The sequence below is a fragment of the Hemitrygon akajei genome, chromosome 24 (genome assembly GCF_048418815.1).
Source record: "Hemitrygon akajei chromosome 24, sHemAka1.3, whole genome shotgun sequence".
NCBI classification, from domain to species: domain Eukaryota; kingdom Metazoa; phylum Chordata; class Chondrichthyes; order Myliobatiformes; family Dasyatidae; genus Hemitrygon; species Hemitrygon akajei.
In genome coordinates, this window is record NC_133147.1 from 7,342,704 (window position 1) to 7,367,471 (window position 24,768).

General features: G+C 42.1%; 1 protein-coding gene across 1 annotated transcript in view; it reads right to left on the minus strand.

The window, feature by feature from the left end:
- Positions 1-8,466: 8,466 nt before the first annotated feature.
- The window catches only part of hdac1 (histone deacetylase 1), a 51,418-nt gene continuing 35,116 nt past the window's right edge, over positions 8,467-24,768 (minus strand). Inside the window, exons 7-14 of the mRNA XM_073028267.1 lie at positions 22,443-22,535; positions 22,136-22,244; positions 19,696-19,836; positions 16,379-16,487; positions 14,882-15,012; positions 11,202-11,348; positions 10,717-10,774; positions 8,467-9,152 (exon numbers count right to left, since the gene is read on the minus strand). Of these exons, the coding sequence (XP_072884368.1) occupies positions 9,116-9,152; positions 10,717-10,774; positions 11,202-11,348; positions 14,882-15,012; positions 16,379-16,487; positions 19,696-19,836; positions 22,136-22,244; positions 22,443-22,535 (825 nt within the window). The 3' untranslated portion in view covers positions 8,467-9,115. The remainder of the gene's footprint in view (positions 9,153-10,716; positions 10,775-11,201; positions 11,349-14,881; positions 15,013-16,378; positions 16,488-19,695; positions 19,837-22,135; positions 22,245-22,442; positions 22,536-24,768) is intronic.

The window sequence follows — 24,768 nt, forward strand, 5'->3', positions numbered from 1 at the left end:
GGGCTGAGTCCCTTCATCAGGACTGGAAAGGAAGGGGAAAGAAGGCCCCTGTCCTGCTGAGTTCCTAATTTTTTGCATTACTCTTGATTTCCAAAATCTCTTATGTTTACACTTCATTAGGAGTTTGAGAACATTTGGTATGTCACAAAAGACTGTGGCAAAGTTTTACAGATGTACAGTGGACATTTATTATTGAGGCTCCAATGGATAGAATTGCAAGAGGCTGCAGAGGGTTTCAGATTCAGCCAGCTCCATTGCATGCACAACCCTCTCACCATCAATAGCAGTGAGTGGTCCATTCATCAGCTGTCAGCCTCTGGTGATGATCTTTGCATCATCAATGAGGACGGGAGAGGTTCTCGGGGATTGGAGGGTTGCAGATGCTGTTCCCTTATTGAAGAAAGGGAATAGAGATAGCTCAGGAAATTATAGACCAGTGAGTCTTACTTCAGTGGTTGGCAAGTTGATGGAGAAGATCCTGAGAGGCAGGATTTAAATAGTCAGCATGGCTTTGTCAAAAGCAGGTCATGCCTCATGAGCCTGATTGAATTTTTTTGAGGATGTGTCTAAACACATCAATGAAGGTAGAGCAGTAGATGTAGTGTATACGGATTTCAGCAAGGTATTTGATAAGGTACCCCATGCAAGACATTGAGAAAGTAAGGATCCAAGGGGACATTGCTTTGTGGACCCAGAACCGGCTTTCACACAGAATGCAAAGAGTTGTTGTAGATGGGTCATATTCTGCATGGAGATTGGTAACCAGTTGTGTGCCTCGGATCTGTTCTGGGACCCCTACTCTTCAGGATCTTTATAAATGACCTGGATGAGGAAGTGGAGGGATGGGTTAGTAAATTTGCTGATGACACAAAGGTTGGGAGGTTGTGGATAGTGTGGAGGGCTGTCAGAGGTTACAGCGGGACATTGATAGGATGCAAAACTGGGCTGAGAAGTGGCAGATGGAGTTCAACCCAGATAAGTGTGAGGCGGTTCTTTTTGGTAGGTCAAATATGATGGCAGAATGTAGTATTAAAAGTAAGACTCTTGGCAGTGTGGGGGATCAGAGGGATCTTGGTGTCCGAGTCCATAGGACACTCAAAGCTGCTATGCAGGTTGACTCTGGTTAAGAAGGCATATGGTGCATTGGCCTTCACCAATCATGGGATTGAATTTAGGAGCCGGGAGGTAATGTTACAGCTATATAGGACCCTGGTCAGTCTGTGAGTACTGTGCTCAATTCTGGTCACCTCACTACAGGAAGGATGTGGAAGCCATAGAAAGGGTACAGAGGAGATTTACAAGGATGTTGCCTGGATTGGGGAGTATGCCTTATGAGAATAGGTTGAGTGAATAGACAATAGGTGCAGAAGTAGACCATTCGGCCCTTCGAGCCTGCACCGCCATTCTGAGATCATGACTGATCATCTACAATCAATACCCGGTTCCTGCCTTGTCCCCATATCCTTTGATTCCCTTATCCATAAAATACCTATCTAGCTCCTTCTTGAAAGCATCCAGAGAATTGGCCTCCACTGCCTTCTGAGGCAGTGCATTCCACACCCCCACAACTCTCTGGGAGAAGAAGTTTTTCCTTAACTCTGTCCTAAATGACCTACCCCTTATCCTTAAACCATGCCCTCTGGTACTGGTCTCTCCTAGCATCTGGAACATATTTCCTGCCTCTATCTTGTCCAATCCCTTTATAATCTTATATGTTGCAATCAGATCCCCTCTCAATCTCCATAATTCCAGCATGTACAAGCCCAGTCTCTCTAACCTCTCTGCGTAAGACAGTCCAGACATCCCAGGAATTAACCTCGTGAATCTACGCTGCACTTCCTCTACAGCCAGGATGTCCTTCCTTAACCCTGGAGACCAAAACTGTACACAATACTCCAGGTGAGGTCTCACCAGGGCCCTGTACAAATGCAAAAGGATTTCCTTGCTTTTGTAATCAATTCCCTTTGTAATAAAGGCCAACATTCCATTAGCCTTCTTCACTGCCTGCTACACTTGCTCATTCACCTTCAGTGACTGATGAACAAGGACTCCTAGACCTCTTTGTATTCCTCCCTTACCCAACTCTACACCATTCAGATAATAATCTGCCTTCCTGTTCTTACTCCCAAAGTGGATAACCTCACACTTACTCACATTAAATGTCATCTGCCAAGTATCTGCCCACTCACCCAGCCTATCCAAGTCACCCTGAATTTTCCTAACATCCTCATCACATGTCACACTGCCACCTAGCTTAGTATCATCTTGCTGATGTTGTTCTCAATGCCTTCATCTAAATCGTTGATGTAAATTGTAAACAGCTGTGGTTCCAATACCGAGCCCTGTGGCACCCCACTAGTTACCACCTGCCATTCTGAGAAACACCCATTCACCGCTACCCTTTGCTTTCTATCTGCCAACCAGTTTTCTATCCATGTCAATATCTTCCCCCCAATGCCATGAGCTCTGATTTTACCCACCAATCTTCTATGTGGGACCTTATCAAATGCCTTCTGAAAATCGAGGTACACTACATCCACTGGATCTCCCTTGTCTAACTTCCTGGTTACATCCTCGAAAAACTCCAATAGATTAGTCAAGCATGATTTGCCCTTGGTAAATCCATGCTGGCTTGGTCCAATCCTATCACTGCTATCTAGATATGAACTCAGCCTTTTCTCCTTGGAGCGACGGAGGATGAAAGGTGACCTGATAGAGGTGTACAAGATAATAAGAGGCATTGATTGTGTTGGTAGTCAGAGGCTTTTTCCCAGGGCTGAAATAGATAGCACGAGAGGGCATAGATTTAAGGTGCTTGGAAGTAGCTACAGAGGAGATGTCGGGTAAGTTTTTTTTACCCAGAGTGGTGAGTGCGTGGAATGGGCTGCTGGCAACGGTGGTGGAGGTGGAAAGATAGGGTCTTTGTGGGCCAAAGGGCCTGTATTGTGCTGTAGGTTTTCCACGTTCTATGTTCTGACATTAAAAGGCTTGTTCATCGCCAGAGTAGCTGGAAAAATGACTGCTGACTCCACCAACCCTAGCACCAAATTGCTATCAGGGAGACACTGCAGGACTGTTACCACTAGGACTCCACACCTTCTCAACAAAACTCACTCAGGTGTGATACCCTGACCGCCCTTGCACAGCATCCGTGAACTGACCTTTCCTGTTCTCCGTGTTCTGTTGGTAATTATTGAGTCTGTTCATACATTCACATTTCATTTTGATTATTGACATTTGCACACATGGCCATTCTGCTGATTGATCGTGGCTGTTTGCACTATTGTCTTGTAAATTGTTGGTTTGCTGTTGTGTTGCCTGTTGTGGTATTGTCCTGTGTTTTATACTTTGCGCCAAACCACAATCAATTCTGGTATGTTTCACATACTGGTAATAAAGTGATTCTTTCGGCCTGAAACATCGACTGCATATATCCTCCCCATTGGAACAGGACAACAGAATTTCCATGGTCCTCTCCTTCCACCCAACCAAGCCAACAATATCAATATCCTTCATCAGCTCCAACATGATCCCACTATCTGGGGCACTCCCATCTCCCCCAGCCCCACTCCAACATCTCAGATGAAGCAGAGGTTCATTTGCACTTTTTCCACTCCGAGGATATGACTGGGTGGGCTCTACACTGATTAATCCCTTTGTAGGGCTGATTATTGTTGACTGTCACTTTAATTCTCCACTTGCGGCTAGTGAGATCCTACCATCTGAAAATCTCTGGAATAAATACTGAATTCCCCACCCTGTTCTCTCATATTTGGCCTCATTTCTTTAAAATGCCTTGCCAACAATCAGTATCCATGTTCCTTATCCCCGGACCTGTCCTAACTCATTTGCAATGCAATCTTCTGTTTTACGTGATAGCTCTGAGACTGTATGATGAGGGCCATTCTTACCCTTGGCCTAGACTCTATGAATCAACCTATAGCTGGGGAAGTGATGTCCCCTCCTGTTAGATTGTTTGTGGTAACTTATTTTTTATTCTTTTTACTTCTCTTCTAATATTTGTATCTGTGCACTTGTAATGCTACTGTGACACTGTAGTTTCCTTTGGGATGAATAAAGTATCTATCTATAAAATATAGTCTGCTCTGCCATTTCATCATGGCCGATCCATTTCCCCTCTCAGCCCCAATCTCCTGCCTTCTCCCTGTATTCCACCATGAATAATTAAGAATCTAACAACCTCTGCCTTAAAAATACTCAACAACTTGGACTCCACAGCCTCCTGTGACAACAAATTCCACAGATTCTCCACTCTGGCTAAAGAAATTCCCTTTCATCTCTTTTTAAATGGATGCCCCTCTGTTCTGAGGCTGTGTCCTCTTCTGCTCTCAGACCACCACCACAGGAAACAACATCTCCACATCCACTCTATCAAGACCATTCAACATTCAATAGATTTCAATGAGGTCCCCTCCGTCTGAATTCCAGTGAGTACAGGCCCAGAGCCATCAAACACTCCTCCTATGGCAAACCTTTCAATCCCAGAATCGACTTTATAAAGATTAGTTGTATTTGTCACATATTGTAACGTGTAGGGTTAATTTACTTGCCATTGAAAGTTGCTTCCGCAGTGCTGGTCACTGACTGACCCTTTTGAGGGATGCAGCCCCTCTTTCCCATTGGCTGCCTTGTGCGCCATGGCACGTGTCCAGTTCCAGGAACCTCAGGGGTGTAATAACAGCACATGCGAGAGCCTCACTGGCTTTCTATTTGTCTCCAGGTCACAACCAGATATAGGAGGGCCCACTCTTGCAGATTTACAAAGTTTCTGTTGAATGTTTAGTTTTGTATTTGTGTAAATTGGGGAGACCTGTTGAGTTTGAAGTGTTACTGATTGTTTAGTGTTGTAGCTTTTGCAACAGAGTGGAATAGATAACTACTTATCTGGTTGAATGTTCTACTGTCTGTAAATAAATGGTTAATATGCATATTTGTAATCAGTGTCTTCTATCTCACCATAGCTGTGAAACTGCTTCCCTGTAACACATACAGAGAGGCACAGATAGAGTAATACCAACACAGCCCAAAGATGTTCTGAGGGCAGCCTGCAAGTGTCACTATGCTTCTGGGTCCAACACAGCACGCCCACAATATACTAACCCTAACCCATCTGTGGGGGAAACTGGAGTACCTGGAGAGATCTACACAGTCAAGGGGAAATATACCGACTCCTTACAGACAGCTGAGGGAGTTGGACCCCGACCTTCCAATTGCTGGCACTGTAACAGTGTTATGCTAACTACTACGCTACCACGCTGTCACGTCTCAAGCCTCTCCTCGGCTCTGTTTTCACACTGTACATGGTCCACATTCCCACAGTTGTCAGGAGGGGTTCCTGACCTGGAATATTGACTGGCTTCTCCCTCTCCAAGAGTTTATCTGGCAGAGTTCTTCCAGTATTTTTTTTTACTTTTTGGAACATCTGTGTAACCATTTGGTCACCCCATTACAGGAAGGATGTTTATGGTGCAGAAGAGGTTTACCAGGATGCTGCCTGGTTTAGAGGCTGGACGAACTTGGGTTAAAACAAGTTCTAGAGTGTCAGGTCGGATTGGAGGGGAGATCAGATTGAGATTTATAAAATTATGAGAGGCATAGATAGAGTAAACGGAGTTTCTTTTTCCCAGGTTAGTAATGAGATTCATTGAAGATGAAAGGGGGGGGGTAGGTTCAAAGGGCTAAGTTTTTTACTCAGTGAGTGGTGGATGCCTGGAATGGTGGTCGAAGCAAGTACATTGGTGGTGTTGGAGATGAATAGATAGGCACATGGACAGATATGGACATGGTGTAGGTAGGATGGATTAGTTTTTGATTTGCTTTTTAGCTGGTTTGGCACAACATTGCGGGCTGAATGGCGTTCCTGTGCTCTACTGTTCTATGTACAAACAAAAATAAAACAAATGGGAGTGGTCTATTCAAATTAAATTTAATTATCAGGTCTGAGACAAGTTAGACAAAGCACAGTAGTGTAGCAGTTAGTAAAAACATTACTACAGGGCCAGCAACCCCACTGCTGTCTGTAAGCAGTTTGTATATAGAAAAATACAGCACAGGAACAGGCCCTTTGTTGTGCTGAACCAGTTAAAAAGCTAATCAAATATCCCAAAAACTAGTCCCTCCTACCTACACAATGTCCATATCCCTCCAATTAATGTTCCTATTGAAACATCTCTTAAAAACCTCCAACTTATTTGCCAAGTATCAAGTATCAAGTATCCACTACTCTTATTGAGTAATAAAACTTACCCTTCACATCCCCTTTGAACCTCTCACCTACCCCGGGGAAGAAAAATTCTCCCTGTCTATGCCTCTCATAACCTTATAAAGCTCTATCACATCTCCCCTCAGCCTCCGGCACTCCAGAGCAAACAACCCAAGTTTATCCAGCCTCTTGTGATAGCACGTGCCCTCTAAACCAGGCAGCATCCCGATAAGCCTCTCCTGCACCCTTTCCAAAGCCTCAACATCCTTCCTATAGTGGGGCAACCAGATACTCCAGATGTGGTACATTCTCCCTGTGATGGCATGGGATTCCTCCCACATTCCAACCATGTACGTTAATTGGTCACCTTAATGCGGCCTGTGCTCATTGGGCTGAAATAGATTCCATGCCCTATCTCTAAGTAAACATACATAATTGTTCTTAATTTCACAGCAACTAAACTGGTGACCCGTGCTCTAGCACTCTCCTTGAACCGAGTTAGAGTGTGCTGGAGGGGCTGGTTACACAGAGGAGGATATCAGAGCTCACTGGTACACTTTGCTGTTACAACACGACCACAAAAGAATTGGAAGGGAGAAGTAACTGCTTACAATCTTTGAATTGGAAGAGAAGTAATAAAACAGAGGTAGTTTGCACACTGCCTGCACCCAGAAAGCAGACGGGACTTTCAGCTCTGTGTAGACATAAAGAACGATTCAATGACACATTAAACCGAGGTCTACATCAGACTAGACACTGTTATGGATAATTGCACATCCCAGTCTTCCTGCAGATGTTGGTCCAGTCCCAATGCCTCCACCTCCTTCACATCTGTCAGGTGTATTACTATCACCTTCTCTAAAATGTTTTTAAAATTATCTTTTTGTAACAAGTCCACTGAAACGTGGTGAAATGCATCGTTTGCTCCAACGACCAACAGTCCGGGGATGTGCTGGGGGCAGCCCACAAGTACTGCTACGCTTCCAACACCAACAATTTACTGACCCTAACACACAACTCTTTGGAAGGTGGGTGAAAACCGGAGCAACCGGAGGGAATCCAACTTGTTTTTGGCAGAGGCTGCACTAAAGTGTGATGATTGGATTGCTGTGGGCTTGCTCTTGCTGACATCAATCTACAGAACATGACCGAGGGACTTGGGTAGATTATGGTTTTTGTGACTGATGGTTATTGAGCAACTGATAGCATATCACGTGTCCTGGTTATGCAACCACCAGTGCCAGGTAGACAATCTCTATTGATCATGGCTAGGGTCACCTGTCTTTTAAAGGCAGTGGCAAACCACTTCTGTAGAAAAATTTGCCAAGAAAAATCATGGTCATGGAAAGAGAAAAGCATGAGAATAGCAGAAATTAACAAATTTCACGACACATGCCAGTGATATTAAACCTGTTTCTGTAGGGAGAATTGCCCACAGGCAAAAGATTAAAGACAGATGGAAGACAATGTTCACCCATGTCATACGACACAGCACAATGATGTTTACTGCTTTGTAATTAAATGTGCCTTGTACTGTGTGTGACTGTTGTTTCTGTGTTTTGCACCTTGTCCCTAGTGTAAAACTGTTTCATTTGGCTGTATTCATGTATGGATGAATGACAATTAAACTCGAACTAGACAGTGGCAGGAAGAGTTTTGCTATCTGCTATATTACCCTATTTCCCTAACTCTTGTGTTTACCTACTCAGCCCTGGGAACTGCCATGGAGTTTGGCGCAAGAGTAGCAGACAATTATTTACTTATTGAGATACAATGTGGATCAGGTCCTTGGGGCTACACAACCCAGTGACCCTGACCTAACCCTAGCCTAATCACTTTACAATGAACAATTAAGATGCAGAAAATGGACACTGTACTAAAATACACCTTTTGTGTTTGTGATTCTTTGTTGCCATTTCTGTGTGGTGGAGGGGGAGGGGGTTTGATGTTTTCCTTTGAAAGGGCTGGTTCCGTGGTTTTCTTTGTTTCATGGCTGTCTCTGGGGAAGGAGAATCTCAGGGTTTGTATACTGCATACATACTTTGATAACAAATGTACTTTGAATCTTACTAACTGGTAGGTCCTTGGACCGTGGGAGGAAACCTACACATTCCACAGGGTACAGACTATTTACAGAGGACTCTGACCCTCTGAGCTGTGGTAGCATCACCCGAACTGCTACATGGTATTACAGCTGCCCCTTAAAGTAGAGATCCGCTTCTGGAGAACAAGACAAGTCACAGTTTGACTGAATATTTTAATTAAGTTTTGGTCAAAAAAAGTCATGAAATAAACTTAATTCACAAGCAGCAAGATAAAAAACACACGCATCTGACCCATGTTTCAGTCGGGCAATAAGATGCTATAAAGATTTTTAAAAGTGGAAAACATTTCCTTAAGGAGTCTAAGTATACAAGTCAACTGATTTTACCAGTTTATAATATATAAAAAAAATTAATAGAATAGCCATCTCACACATGTGATTACTACTTATAACATGAGGATTACATGATTCTCAATCTTTTCAGAAATACAAATGGTTCATTACGGGTAGTAAAAATGGAGGCCGAGTTGTCATCAACAAATTTACAGGTTTGAATGAAGACTGCTTAGCAAAAATGTGCCCAGGCAAAGGAGTCAGAAAATGCTATTTGTTTACACTGAAAAATACAGGAAAGGGTTAACAATTCCTTAGTCAACTTCACTTAACAATTTAACTTTTTGTTTGGATCACAGATTAAACAACTTCCAAGGTCAAAACTGTGTTTACAAATAAATTACATGGTCCATTGTACGTTGTAAAAAAATAAGCATTTCTAGGGTCATCTAATAATGCTATGCTACAGTAACCATGCTGCAAGGGAAGTGAAGCCAATACGTTTCCATCTTGATTTATGCATTGCTTGGTTTTGTCTCTTCCACCTTAACTCTAGAGGGAAAAGCACATCCAAAGTTGGTGAATTACACAAGATTCTGCTAAAATAAGTTTCATTCACACTGCTGTGGTCCAAGTTAGTTCCAGACTACTGGGAGGAAAAGCGTGCAGACACCGTGGCTCTCCATTAATTATCTCCCCCCTCAATACCACCCAGGGCAACACAAGTGCAGAGGTCATTGCTGTTGCCCCTCTTGCCCAAGTTCCCAAGAATTACATCTTAATGCTAACATCACAGCCTGCCCCTTGTGACGAACAATCTAGAAATTGGTTCCCAGCACAGTTACCTGCACAATTACAAATCCAACAGGAGAACAAATAATCACCACATAAATCTATTGAAACAGCAAGTGTGAACTAGAATTACTCTTATGCAGGGGTTCCCAACGGTATTGCTCCATGGTATAAAAAAAGATTGGGAATCCCTGGTTTAATGCTTTAGACAAACTATGGTTAATTTAGGATGTACATACTGTTTGCAATTCTTTACAGTTCAAGAGTGTAGATGGTATTTAAACTCAATGTAATGCTGGAATAATTCTACAGTTAACTGTGTCCCACCAATCCAACTGGTCCAGGCTATTCAGATCTATCAGTGCATGCAAGTTCTGCAGCTGTAATCTACACACAAGGCAACAATACAAGAAACTCAGCAGGTCAGGCAGCACCTACGGAAAGGAATAAACAGTCTAAAGACCAAGAGCATATGAAGTGTCACAGATGTAGGTTTGAAGAGATTGAACCGGGGGGATAAAACAGAGTCAAGATATTTAGACACAAGTTCATTAGGGCAGGAACAATGGGTCCACCTGGAAAGGCAGGTTTATGGATCTTGGGTAGGAAGTATAAACAGGAGGAGCAGTGTAAGGGAACTATGAGGTTGGTGGCAGTGGATGGGAGATTCCCAGAGTTAATGTCAGTGATAGTGGGGGAAGATAGTGGGTCAGTCCATCAGACTACTACACCACCCCCCCTTATCTACGGGTTTGATGGTGAGGTTATGATCAGTGTGTTGAGAGTGGAGAGCAGCACCCATTATAAAGGAGTGAGGTTTGAATTGAATCAAATAAGTCGACATGGTTGATGTCTCATTGGCAGCTAGCAATAAAAAGATCCAGAAAGCCTAGACCTGGTGCTACCACTACCACATACAGATGAAGGGACTGAATGCAAGGGATGGACACATTCTAAGGAGAGAGACAGGCTATGGAACAGATCATGATGAGCAACATAGGTAATTATTATAATATTCTAGATGGGCAATGGCAAAGCATTAACAGGCACAGCAGATCCAAACAGCAAGGCAAAATGATGTACACATTAAGAGTCTATCAATACACAAAGAACTGAACAGTCCCACATAAAGCAAACACCAGGCAGGCCATCACTCAGAAAAATGAAGGAGACACACAAAAATAACAAAATAATTCATAAGGCAGTCAGAAAGGAAGACAGCAGAACAAAATAAGCCAGCGAAGGAACAAGGACAAGTTTGACATATCTTTATTTCCGCCCTGTAAGAGTTTTGAATAACTTATACATGAATAGAACACCATACCCTTTTGTTTCTAACTTTTCCGCAACACCATCTTTGGCTTTTTCTTCCTCTTTCCCATCTGGAAAATCAGATACCAATGTTGTTATTTAATCTGAATTACCAAATGTTTTTGTTCAGTCACAGATACACAAGACTCAGCTCAAATAATCAGGCCTGGAAATTGACACTACATTTTCAGAGTAACAATTGCTCACTTTGCCACTGGATCGATGAGTGACCCGTTGTAATTCTGACTGAGGGGTAAGGGATGATCACACAAAAAATTCTTCCTGGGTCTACCTCAAGTGAAGACCTCAATATTTGGCTCACTATTTTGGCATAACATTTAATATTTTTATATCCATTTTTATGATTTATAGTACATTTTATGTATTGCACTGTAATGCTGCTGTAGAACAGACCTCATGATGTGTCAGTGACAATAAACCTGTTTCTGACTGAAAAATAAGTACACCGTTAGTATTATTAACTATTCCATCACCAACCTGATTTTTTCTCTTCTTCCTTTTCTTCTTCTACTTTGGCACGCTTTAGCTTCTTGTAATTTGCAGCGTTACGCCGACCTCCCTCCCCTTCATCTTCAGAATCAGAGAACTCTTCATCACATGCTATTCTCTTATCAGAAGCACGGACTGTTGGGAAAGAAAACCACGGAATGGAAATGTAAACATAATTGCTTTATTATGCAAATGCTATTGAGCATGGTGTAGTTAATACTGTTAAGATTGTGAGTAGGGTTTCCCAATCTGGGGTCCATGGACCCCTTGCTAAATAGTATTGGTCCATGGTGTAAAAAGGTTGGGAACCCCTGGTTCAGACCATCAGTAGATTTTACTGGTCCAATGAACTGCAAGCTAGCAGAGGGAAGAAGCATCTTACACCTCTCCTTTGGTAGATATGCTTTCCAACCCACCATCCACGTTCCTTTAGCTGGATGAATAGCCCCATTACCCTGATTCCAGCTCTTCCCTCTTTAGTTTCTAGGGTTAGGCAGGGATCTTCAGTAAACAGTGTTTGTATTTTCCAGTTGCATTTCCTGGACTGATGCTTGCACTCAGTTTTCAGAAAAGACTTGATTATTTTTCTTTACAAGGGAACACAATAAAATCCAGAGAAGTTGGTCTGGCACCCAATTTCTGGATCTTGCCTCACTTAATCGGCATGTTGTATCCAACAAGATGAACAAAACAAACCACCTATTGAATCAACGACATTGCAATTAAATTTGTACCTCCAAATGAGGATAAATAAAACTTCTCATATTTCCAGTCTTTATCCATAGATTGTAAAAGCATTCAGATTTTCTGCTGAACAATGGTTCACACTGGGTTGCACTATCCCCTGTTAAAATGGAGTATAGGTTTGTTATTTTCCTTGCAGTTCAAATTTCTTCGGGGCAGGGTGGAGGCACGTCTCTACCAAAGGAGGTGCAAGGGACTCCTTCCCTTCATTAGCCTGCAGGTCACCCTTGGGCAAGGTGTAGCACCTGCTTAGCATTCCGATCAGGGTCACGTGAAGCCATGGGAGATGGTGGATGGTTGTATGAGCAGCTGGGGCATTATCACAAGTCCTGGTTATTAACCACTGACAGTAGTCAGACAATCTCTGAAGAGTATTGGTAATAGCTGGGGTCATCCGTCTTATAAAGACACTGCCCAGAAAGCAACAGCAAACCACTTCTGTACAAAAAGTTGCCAAGAACAATCATGATCATGGAAAGACCATGATCACTCACGTCATATGACACAGCACATAATAATAATGATGTTTCACTTTTCTATGCTTGCATTTTTATATAGTTTAGGATAATTGTTATTACTGGAATTTTATTATCTCTAGTCTGAGTACAAATCAACCACAATTGATTTTTCCACTGCTTTCTTAGTGTGTCTTTCTTGGTCATTCCTTGCTACTTTAACACTTAATAAAACAAGTTATTAGGCCTTTTCCAAAGAGCCTTTGGACTGCAAGAGCATCAGGATCAGGACTCAACAATCCCTTAAACATGGACAGAGGTCATAAGACCATAAAATAGAGGAACAGAATTAGGCCATTTGGCCCACTGAATCTGCTCCACCATTTAATCATGGCTGATGCAATTTTCCTCTCAGCCTCAATCTCTTGCCGTCTCCCTGTATCCCTTCATGCCCTGACCAATCAAGAATCTATTAACCTCTGCCTTAAATATACATAGACCTGTCCACCACAGCTGCCTGTGGCAACTAGTTCACAGATTCAACACTCACTGGCCAAAGAAATTCTTCATCTCTGTTCCAAGATGTCCCCCTATTCTGAGGCTGTGTCCCCTGGTCTTAGACTCTCCCACCATAGGAAGCATCTTCTCCACATCCACTCAATCGCCATTCGATAGGTTTCAATGAGGTCACCCCTCATTTTTCCTAATTCTAGTGAATACAGGTCAGAGCCATCAGACGCCCTTCATGACAAGCCGTTCAATCCTGGAATCATTTTCGTGAACCTTCTTTCAACCCTCTTCAGTTTCAGCACATTCTTTTTAAGATAAGGGAGCAAAAACTGTTCTCAATACTCCAAGTGAGGTCTCGCCAGTGCTTTATGAATTGTCAACATTACATCTTTGCTTTTATATTTTAGTTCTCTTTAAACGAACACTAGCATTGCATTTGCCTACCTTACCACGGATTCAACCTACAAATTAACCTTTAGGGAATCCTGCACAAGGACTCCCAAGTTCCTTTGCACCTCAGTTTTTTGCATTTTCTCTCCATTTAGAAAACAGTCAACCCTTTTATTTCTTCTACCAAAGTGCATGATCATACACTTCCTGACACACTTTGACTTCTTTGCCCATTCTCCCAATCTGATTAAGTCCTTCTGTAGCCTCTTAATTCCTCAAAACTATCTGCCCCTCCACCTAACTTCATATCATTTGCTAACTTTGCAACAAAGTAATCAATTCCATCATCCAAATCATTGACATATAACATATCATCAGTACCCACACAGACCCCTATGGAACACCATTAGTCACCGGTAGCCAACCAGATCACTTGCACCCAAGGGTTCTTTTATCTTGAGCTCTCTAATCAATTCCGGTTCATTGTACCAAATCCAGAATAGCTGATCCCCTAGTGAGCTCAAATACAAGCTGCTCTAAAAACCCATCTCATAGGCATTCTAGAAATTCTTCCTCTTGGAAACCAGCACCAATCTTATTTCAATCTACCTGCATATTGAAATCCCCCATGACGATTGTAACTTTCCCCCTTGGGCATGCATTTTCTATATCCTGTTGTAACTTGTAGACCACATCCTTACTACTGTTTGGGAGTCTATATACAACTTCCATCAGGGTCTTTTTACTCTTGCAGTTCCTTAGCTCCATTCCTTAGGTCACCTCAGGAACAGGATCCCACACCCCACTGATCATGGACACAGGTCACCTCAGGATCCAACACCCCCTTGAACATGGAAGCAGGTCACCTCAGGATCCAAAACTCCCTTGAGCACGGACACAGGTTACATCAGGAACAGGATCCAACACCCCCTTGAACATGGACACAGGTCACCTCAGGATCCAACACCCCCTTGAACATGGACACAGGTCACCTCAGGATCCAACACCCCCTTGAACATGGACGCAGGTCACCTCAGGATCCAACACCCCCTTGAACATGGACACAGGTTACATCAGGAACAGGATCCAACACCCCCTTGAACATGGACACAGGTCACCTCAGGATCCAACACCCCCTTGAACATGGACGCAGGTCACCTCAGGATCCAACACCCCCTTCAGCATGGACGCAGGTCACCTCAGGAACAGAATCCCATACCCCACTGATCATGGACACAGGTCACCTCAGGATCCCACACCCCACTGATCATGGACACAGGTCACCTCAGGATCCAACACTCCCTTGAGCACGGACACAGGTTACATCAGGAACAGGATCCAACACCCCCTTGAACATGGACACAGATCACCTCAGGATCCAACACCCCCTTGAACATGGACACAGGTCACCTCAGGATCCAACACCCCCTTGAGCGTGGACACAGGTTACATCAGGCAACCTAAGCTTCAGCCACGGTCAATCTGCCATAATGTTGGGTACTGTCAGCATAAATAATACTGAAATATGCTATTTCCAATAAAAATTGTAAAGTAACAAACACAACTCACTAGAAATACGTTTGTCTGCATCTTCCTCCTCTTCATCTGCACTATCCTCTGGAACAGCATCCTCAGGGATAGACTGCATCTGAACACCCGGTGCGTGGGGCAGCATACGCAGGTTTTCAAACAAGCGCTGCCTATAGATTTACAACCAATAATTATAATTCCATTAGACACAATGCCGATTGTTTATCTTAAAAAAGGATGCAAATAGTTCTAGAATTTAGATGTACACATTAGAGAAACTATCTGACCAAATGTTCCCAGCCTTAAAATTACATGGGTTTGCATGCATTTGCTGTTTTAATTCTCTCACCATTAATGGAGAATGATCAAAGAGCTCAAAGATACCTCTAAACCACAAGCCACACAGAAAAATAGCTTGACTCTCAGAGAAGAGTAGAAGAAAGCAGTTTTGAGCAATGTTTCAACATGCACATATAATGGCATTGCAGGGGTATCCGAGGAGAAAAGTTCACCTTGTTGAGTTCAGATAACATGAATCTATCCAATGAAGCTCAGCTCTCAAACCATTGTCACCCCACAGATCTGCACTGCTCTGAAATCTCAGCCCCATGGACAATACCTACTAGACTGCACAGTCTCAGGTTTGTAAATGGCCTGTGCTCTTTGGGTACTGTCCAAACCCCAAACTTCAAAAGCTTTCTAAACCAGTGTCCTTGCACTGATAATCATCTCCACTCCAAGACTACTCTAGGGCAGGTCGAAATTTACCCCGATTACTTGGAATTCCATTACCCTTTGTGTATTCCTATGGACAAGACACCAAACTCAAACTTATCAACTGTGGTAGTTCTTCTGTGGCTGCTTCACATTTTTCCTGGAATATGGGTGATAGGTGTGTAGTATCCAAAGAGACACTTAGCACGCATTACTTTTGTACTTCATTTTTTGCCTATTATGCCTATTGAACCACATTATCCACCAACCCTGCTATCATCAAGGAAGCACTCCAAGATTGCCTTCTGTTCCTCCACATTTCCCAAAATTTTTTCCTTGGTACTTTACAACCTGAGACACAGATTGCAATTACCAAACTGGATTCTCTAAGACAGTCCAGTGCTATCACTGCACATAGGGATAGAGGCATTTTGCAGAACATATCACAAATGAACAGCTGAAATTTATGTATTTAGCAATACAGCATGGAGTAAGCCCTTCCATGGCTTCGAGCTATGCTGCCGCAGCATACAACAAACCCAATTAAGCCTAACCTAATCATGGGACAATTTACAATGACCAATTAACCTATCCTGTGGGTCTCTGGACTGCAGGAGCAAACCCAGGTATTCCACAGGGAGGACGTAGAGGTTCCTTACACAACAGTGCTGGAACTGGACCCTGGAACACCTTGCACTGTAAAAGCGCTGCACTAAACACCACACTACCGTGACACCCATGGTAGAGAATACTCCACTGCTGAGCAAATTAACACATCCCATGACAACACAGCTCATACCATTGATGAATAAAACTACATACTTTATTTTCTCCAGATATTCATTGGTGTTCTGGTTTGTCATGTTGGAAGGACTGATGTGTAACTTGAAGTCAGGTCCAAAATATTCAAAGTAATCATTGTATGGCAGTTCTGAAATACAAACCATCACATGTTTAGTTCTCTGCCTGTCAAGGATAGCATTTTCCAGCACATAATGCATAAAGCTGTACCTTTTTCTATTTTAAAAATCAGAATGTGCTCTCAAAATTCATTGCGTACAGTTTTTGAGAAAATAAACTGTGCCACTGAACAAACTGACCAGCCAATACCTTATTCCTGTCAGCTGGTGAATGAGAACATACTACTGAGGCAGCTTACAGACCTCCCCTTCACACTGTCAATGAAGAGATGTGACACTGCATTGCTCCAGATTCCAGCGTCGGCAACCCACTGGAAGAACTCAGCAGGTAAAGCAGCACTGGTGGGAGGAAAGGAACTGTCAACATTTTGTAGTGAAATTTTAACAATTTGGTCCTCCTCTGACGGCATTCCAGCTGAGTTCTTCCTGCAGATTGTGTGTTGCACCATCTCATCCAATTTCAAAATGTTTTGTAATACCAGAATTTATTAATTACTGTTTTAGGAATTCACTGAATAGAATGCTTCCTAAGAGGTAGCCATTCCCCGCAAGAACAAACTAGTCTGTCCGATCCCTTGCCCAGTCACAACACTGCATTTCCTTTCAGAAAGGTATCCAGCTTCTTTGCAAATAGATTCACTCTCACCCCAACATTGGTATTGCACTCCAGACCCTTACCATCCACTCTGTTGAAAAGAACTTGCTCATATCAGTCTCTGTTATTTTGACAACTGCATTCTTTCTCTGGCCCTCCTGGTACTTCACCACTGGCATTAGCTTCTAATTACTCTCTCCATTTGTTTCCGCCACTCAATTCAACACAAGCCCAGCCCATCCAATCTTTTCTCACAGGACCACCGGCCAATGCCAAGTATTACTCAAGCAAAATCTCTCTGAACTGTTTCTAATGCACTAACATCCTTCCTTAAGGAGAATAATGTTGCACTCAAGACTCAAGTCTCACTCAGGGGACCCCAACCTTTTTATGCCATGGCACAATACCATTAAGCATGGGGCCCATGGACCCTCACCAAAGGCTCGAATTACAACTTCCCCAACCTTTATATTCAAACTCTCCCATAAATAGCTTTTAACATTTTCCCTGTGACTGATATAAAGTTCTAATTCTACAGATTTTTAAAATAAGAGTTAAATTTGCTGCTTTGCAATCTAATATCTTTCCCAAAGTATGATGCCCAAAGCGAAACAATACTCCAGTTGTTACTGAACCAGTCTTAATAATTATACATCATGATTTCTCTGCTTTTATGCTATCTATTTAAAAGGCAAATTATCCAATGTTTTATCAATGGCCCTGCCCCTTTCAACAATGCACTGATGCCCAAATCCCTTTTAGAAGAGTGCCCTCTACCTAGCCTTTTCTTAACTTCCCACTGTACTTCCCTAACAACAAGGAAGTTCACTCTTAAATCTTTAACAACCAAATAACCATAAGATATGGGAGCAGAGGCCATTCAGCCCAACAAAACTGCTCCACCATTTTCATCATGGCTGACCAATTTCCCTCTCAACCCCATCCTCCTGCCTTCTCCTTTAATCTTTCACACCATAACTAATCATGAACCTGTCGACCTCTGCCTTCAATGTACCCAGTGACCTGGCCTCCACATCTGCCTGTGGCAACAAATTCCACTGATCCACCACCCGCTGGCTAAAGAAATTACTCACTTCTGTCCTAAATGTATGTCCCCTATTTTGAGGCTGTGTCCTCCGGTCAAATACCAGGAACTACCTGGATGAAGACACATCTGTGTTGCCATATATATCTTAAGGTCTGATTTTTAAAAAAATAATTCAATTTTAGAGACTGTTTAAAAAGTCTGCAGCAACTACAGTTGACCCTGAGGCTTGAAATGAAAGCTTAATTGGAGGTGAATCTATGGCACGTACAAAAACCTTGTTGGCAAGGGTATGCAGCGCCCCTTGATTCTTTATACCCCATCCATAAGATACGCCACAGCTCTGTGGTCTGCCCTGCCTGCAAGTGCCTCTTAGATGTTGTGACACTATCCTGTTCAGTCACTTTAAAATTCCTGGATGTTACAGTGTCAGAGGATCTGTCCTGGACCCAGTACATAAGTGCCATTGTGAAGAAAGCACGGCAGTACCTCTACTTCCTTTGGAGCCTGCAGAGATTCATCATTATATCTAAAATTTTGACAAACTTCTATAGATGTGTGGCAGAGAGTGTACTGACTGGCTGCAACATGGCCTGGTACAAAAGCATCAATGCCTTTGAACAGAACAAGTGGGTTCAGCCCAGTACATCAAAGGTAAAGCCCTCCCAGCCATTGAACACATCTACATGAAACACTGTTGCAGGATAGCAACATCCAACATTAGAGATCCCCACCACCCAGGACATGTTCTCTTTTCACTGCTGCCATCAAGTAGAAGGCCTCAGGACTCACACTATCAGGTTAAAGAACAGTTACTACCCCTCAACCATCACGCTCTTGAATAAAAGGGGATAGCTACACTCAACTTCACTTTCCCCATCTCTGAAATGTTCCTACAACCATGATCTCACTTTAAAGACCACCTCATTATCTCATGCTCTCATTATTTATTGCTATTTATTTATATTTGCATTTGCAGTTTGTTGTTTTCTGCACTCTGGTTGATCTTACATTGATCCTGTTATTGTTACTATTCTCCAAACTTGTGTATGCCCACAGGAAAATTAATCTCAGAGTTGTGTACAGTGACATATATGTACTTCAATAATAAAATTTACTTTTAACCACCCCTACTGCACATCAGTTGTTCTATATAAAAATATTACCATTCAAACTCATCCTATCTCCTTAAACCAACATACTTGTTTTGGATACCATAACCATGGGAAGACTTATTATCTACTTATTAAGACTTATTATGTTTTTCTTATAATTTTATACTCTTATCAGATCATCTCTCAGCTTCCTTCAGATCAGGGAAAACAAGTGCAGCTTATCCGATCAGTCCTGTAACCAAAGTCCTCCAGTCCATGATACATCCCGGTCAATCTCATCAATATCTCTGCCGCGCGAACAATCTGTAACATCCATTAATTGGTTAACACATCAGTGACCATACCGACCTAGTCACATCCACTTGCTCAGATCATTCTTGACAATAAAAGTCAGTAGAAGGGAATATGGAGTTTGAGTGCCACAGACACTCATCTTGCAATTTGCCCCACGTCAACTAGCTTACCATTGGGAATCTCAGAATCTAAAGCTACAGAGGTCTCATATGTCCAGCACCGAGCCACGTTGCGAATTGTATATCCACCACCTCCCAGCATTAATAAAGGCAAATTGAAGGTCTTGACAAATTCAACACACTTGGCATGCCCTGTTGAAAACAAACATAATTAGCATTGCTACAAAATCGAGTTCTTAGTAGCTTCAGAGAATTACAATGCATGCGAGAATCATTGACAGTCCCCAGGTTCAAACTGATCGTTGTGATAGCACGTGTATAAACATTATAAACTTTGGGCAATTACTTAAATGCTGGAAAAGGAAATTATTTGCGGGAGAAAACTTTGTGTGAATTTCCAGTAATACTGAAATTGCTTCCACGATCACATGAAATTCTGTAGATGTTGCATGTGTGTTGTGTTACAAATGAGGAGCAACTCTGATGGGCAGAAGGGTGCAAAGTCTTTTTGAAAATCGCTATTATTTCGGGTCTGATACCCAGGAAATGAGAGAGATAAACAGCTCATGTCAGTAATGAGAGAGAGACAACGCAGGGATACACAAAGGTTGGAATGTCTCCTATTGACAAAGAGAGAGATTACTGCTATTGTCTCTTGAAGAAGGAATTGTATATTGAGTACTGTTCTATTCATTGAAACCCCTCAGGGGGCAGCCAGAGTGGTCTGGTTGAGGGATTGCATCATCCCAACCTGATTGACATCTGAGACCCTGTGAGTGGAGATAAAAGTAGGGTCTGGGGAACACCCCTCAGACGCACCAGGAGAGACGCTACGAGACCGGTGGGGGCTTGTGTGTGTGTCCACCCTTGGCTGGGTGACCAGTCCTCCACGGAACAGTCTAGCTAAAGGACGGAGAGGTCATACGTGAATGTCCACAACAGCAACGCATCGACGGATCAAGATCGTAAAAGGAAAGTCGGCAAGTTACTCTCTCTCTCCCCAACAATTGCAACACAGTGATCAGCAACTACCGCAGCCTGCATGAACTGAACTGAACTTTATATTTCCATCGGACAATTCATTATCCCCTAGACAACGATACAGCTTATTTCTTACTGATTATTATTATACCCGCACTTTTAGGTTTAGTATTGATGACGTATATTATCTGTATATTTGCATTGATATTATTTTTGTGTATTTTTACTAATAAATACTGTTAAAAATAGTATCATCAGACTGCAATGGATACTCCTATCTTTGCTGGTAAGATACCCAGTTACAGGGTTCGTAACAGTTGCATTCATGAATGCTGCCTTTTCTGGTTGCCCAATGGTCCGTTCCTCTGGAGATTAGAAGGCTGCAGCATTGTTAACTTCAAAGGGAGCAGTATTTCAGATGTGGTTAAACTATTACCCTGAAGCCTTCTGAATGGGGTGACATGGTAGCATGGTGCTTAGCACAATGCTTTACAGTACCAGCAACCCCGTTGCTGCCTGTAAGGAGCTTGTATGTTCTTCCTGTGACAGCGTGGGTTTCCTTCGGATGCTCCGGTTTCCTCCACCAGTCCAAAGACATTCCAGTTGGTAGGTTAATTGGTATTTGTAAATTGCCCGTGATTAGGCTAGGGTTAAATTGGGGGATTGCTGGGCAGCATGGCTCAAAAGGCCAGAAAGGTCTACTCTACTCTGTATGTCAAGAAATAAATAAAGATTACAGGAAAGGATGCATAGTTGAGTTATTGCAGCCCCAGTTCATTGCACTCGCATTGAGAATAAATTTTAAGATCAGCAGCAAGTAAAACAATTTTTACTGCAAAAACCACTCTGGGAATGCAATGCAACAACCGTTATAAAAGAATCAAATACAGCCCAATTTAATGTGCTGCCTTTGAAGGGCAAACTATGGGACAGCAGGGCACTGGCAATATTGTGCAAACACGTCCAACACCTCACAGTCTATGAAGAGCAATGGTGGGAATAAGACATAACCTGTAGGAGCCATGTAACTGCTCGACTTGCATTGCATTCTGTGTTGTGTGTTTATTATGTTTACAAGTGTTGGGGGCACGGTAAAAGCAAAGAGGATATTCGTGCTTTGTTCTGGGCAGTTTGCAAGCTGGCGCCTTTTGCTGAGCACCCAATTACGCTAGCTTATACCTGGGTATGGTTAAGTTTCATTGCTTCAAAATCGTAGACTTGCTAATAAAGGGATTTGACTTTTGGATGCAATCATTTGTTGGAGAAGAGGATGCATCACGCAGGTATAACAAATCTGTAGTGTCACCAGCATAGCAATTGTTTCAGTTTGGCCGCCTCACAACTTGAGGAGATAATGGTCCAGGCTCAGATCAAGTACATGGGGAGAAAGGGTGCAAAATAAAACAAGTAACTCTCATAACCACATTCCTGATCTTGTACCCACAGCAAATTAATCAAGCATCACTCCAGCCCATGCATTCATATAAACATTAAAAATTGATTACAGTACCTTTAATAGTAAGGTTAAAGCAACCCAGCCTATCTCCAGACAAAGAATCAGCACCACATTGCAAAGCGATGGCACTGGGCTGGTACATTTCCATCACCTTACATATAATCTAGCAACAAAGAGAAATTCTTTTACAACAGTGAAATTCTACATGCACAAAGAAATGTTTCACAAATAGCAGAAAACCAGAAGATATTCAAAACTTCATTCCCATACTTTAGACAAGCCCACACATATCCTTCTGGAACGCACAACAGCTTTGGAAAACTGCACTTGTAATTTCACAATTACCAAAGAAAATACTCACAGGTTTGAAAATAGCTTCATAGGATTCATCGTCGATTCCATCTCTCAGTGGGAAATTTACAGCATAATACTTGCCTTTGCCCGCACCGATGTCCTGCCCAGAAAATATCAAATAAGCTTCATGCAGTCAATACAGAAACATTTTCTACAGATGTGCTATTCGACAGTGTAAAATACTTAAAATTGTACTTTTTTGATCCAATCTAAAATGTGTGTAATATGACCAAATAGAAGATTAAGTCTCCTGGTTTTATAAGAGCCCAGATTAAGTAATATGTGTAAATACACATTACTTAATCTAGGCTCCTGTAAGACCAGAATTCTAGTTTTCCATAAAGATATTTTTAATTGCATATTTTATCTGTTAGCTTCAACCCCATTATTTACCAGCCATCTTCTCATGTTTTTCTTCACACTTAAGTGCCCTAGGAGTTATCATTTCAGAAGACCTACCCTCTGAAATTACAAAGAACGCACAGCAGCACCTCTACTTCCTTAGTTTATGAAGATTTGGCATATTATTTAAAACTGACAAATTTCTAACAGGTGTTGTGGAGAACGTCAACTAACTGCCTCACAGCCTAGTACAAAAACACCTTAAATGGAAAATCCTACAAATAGTAGTGGATTATAGCCCAGTCCATTACGGGTAAGGTCCTTCCAACCATTGAGCACATCTACATGAAACACTGTCACAGGACAGCAGCATCCATCATCAGGAACCCCACCACTCATAACATGCTCTCTTCTCACTGCTGCCATCAGGAAGGTAGAATGGGAGTCTAAGGACTCACACCATCAGGTTCAGGAACAGTTACTATCCCTCAACTATTAGGCTCTTGAAGCAAAGGGGATAACTTCACTTGGCCCTTCATTGAAATGTTCCCACAACCTATTGATTCACCTTCCAGGACTCTTCATCTCATATTATTGATATTTATCGCTTATTTATTATTTTTTCATTTTGTATTTGCACAGTTTGTTGTCTTCTGCTCTCTGGTTGAACACCCAAATTGGGTGGTCTTTCACTGATTTTGTTATAGTTACTATTCTATAGATTTGCCGAGCATGCCAAAATGAATCTCAGGGGTGTATAAGGTGACATATGTACTTTGATGATAAAATTTGCTTTGAACATTAAATTGCATCTATCAAGTTCTTGTCTACTGAACTAACCTACTTGAAATTTCCCAAAAGCTTTGGCATTCCCTTTGCTAAATACCAGCCTCATTATTTCTGGCAATCTATACACTCCATATATACCTCGTACTGATCCATGTCAAAGACACTTCACCATTCCTTCAAAGATCTCCATTAATCTCAAATCATGGATCCTAACAATTGATATTAGGACACTTGACCTTTGTTACTGAATATTTGAAAAAAGTACCATACACACTCGCAAATTTGTTCAGATGTACCATGGAGAGCATTCTAACTGGTTGCATCAACATCTGTAATGGCAGGGGTTTGGGGTGGTGGCACAACACAGAAGATGCAGAGAGTTGTAAACTTAGCCTGCTGCAACATGTACACTAGCATCCAAAGCATTCAGGAGATCTTCAAGGAGCGATTCCTCAAAAAGGCAGCATCCATCATTAAGAACCCTCATCACCCAGGACATGCCCTCTTCTCATGGCTACCATCAGGGAGGTGGTACAGGAGTCTGAAGGCAACCACATTCAATGTTTCAGGAACAGTTTCTTCCCCTCTGTCATTCAATTTCTGAATGGACATTGAACCTATGAACACTACCTCACTACTTTTTTTATTTCTATTTTTGTACTACTTATTTAATTTAACTATTTTATACATATGCTTCCTGTAATTCACATTTTTCTATTAGGTTTGCATTGTACTACTATCACAAACACAACAAATTTCATGACATATGCCGGTGATATTAAACTTGATTCTGATACCAAACCTAACTAATCCTATCTATCAACACATGACGTATCACTCACAGACACTAGAAACTTGAAATAAAAATCTAAATAAATGGTGGGAATAGGTCAGGCAGCATCTGTGGAGACAGACACATAGCTAAAGATACAAAATGCCATCGCCCAAAGTATCCATTCTTCCCTTCTATTCCCACCATTCCAACTTCCGTCCATGAAACAGCTGGATGTTGACATTACAAGTAGCAAGCTGTTGCAAATAATTTGTTATCACACATAATGAGGTTCATTAATTTGTTTTACATCATCCAGTTATGCCTTCTATTTTGTTTGTATCCAAGCCCCCCTTTCGTTCCTCTACTATGCTTTCAACATTCCCTACAAGCTCAAGGCCACTTCCAATTTTTTGCAAGTGCTTTTCTG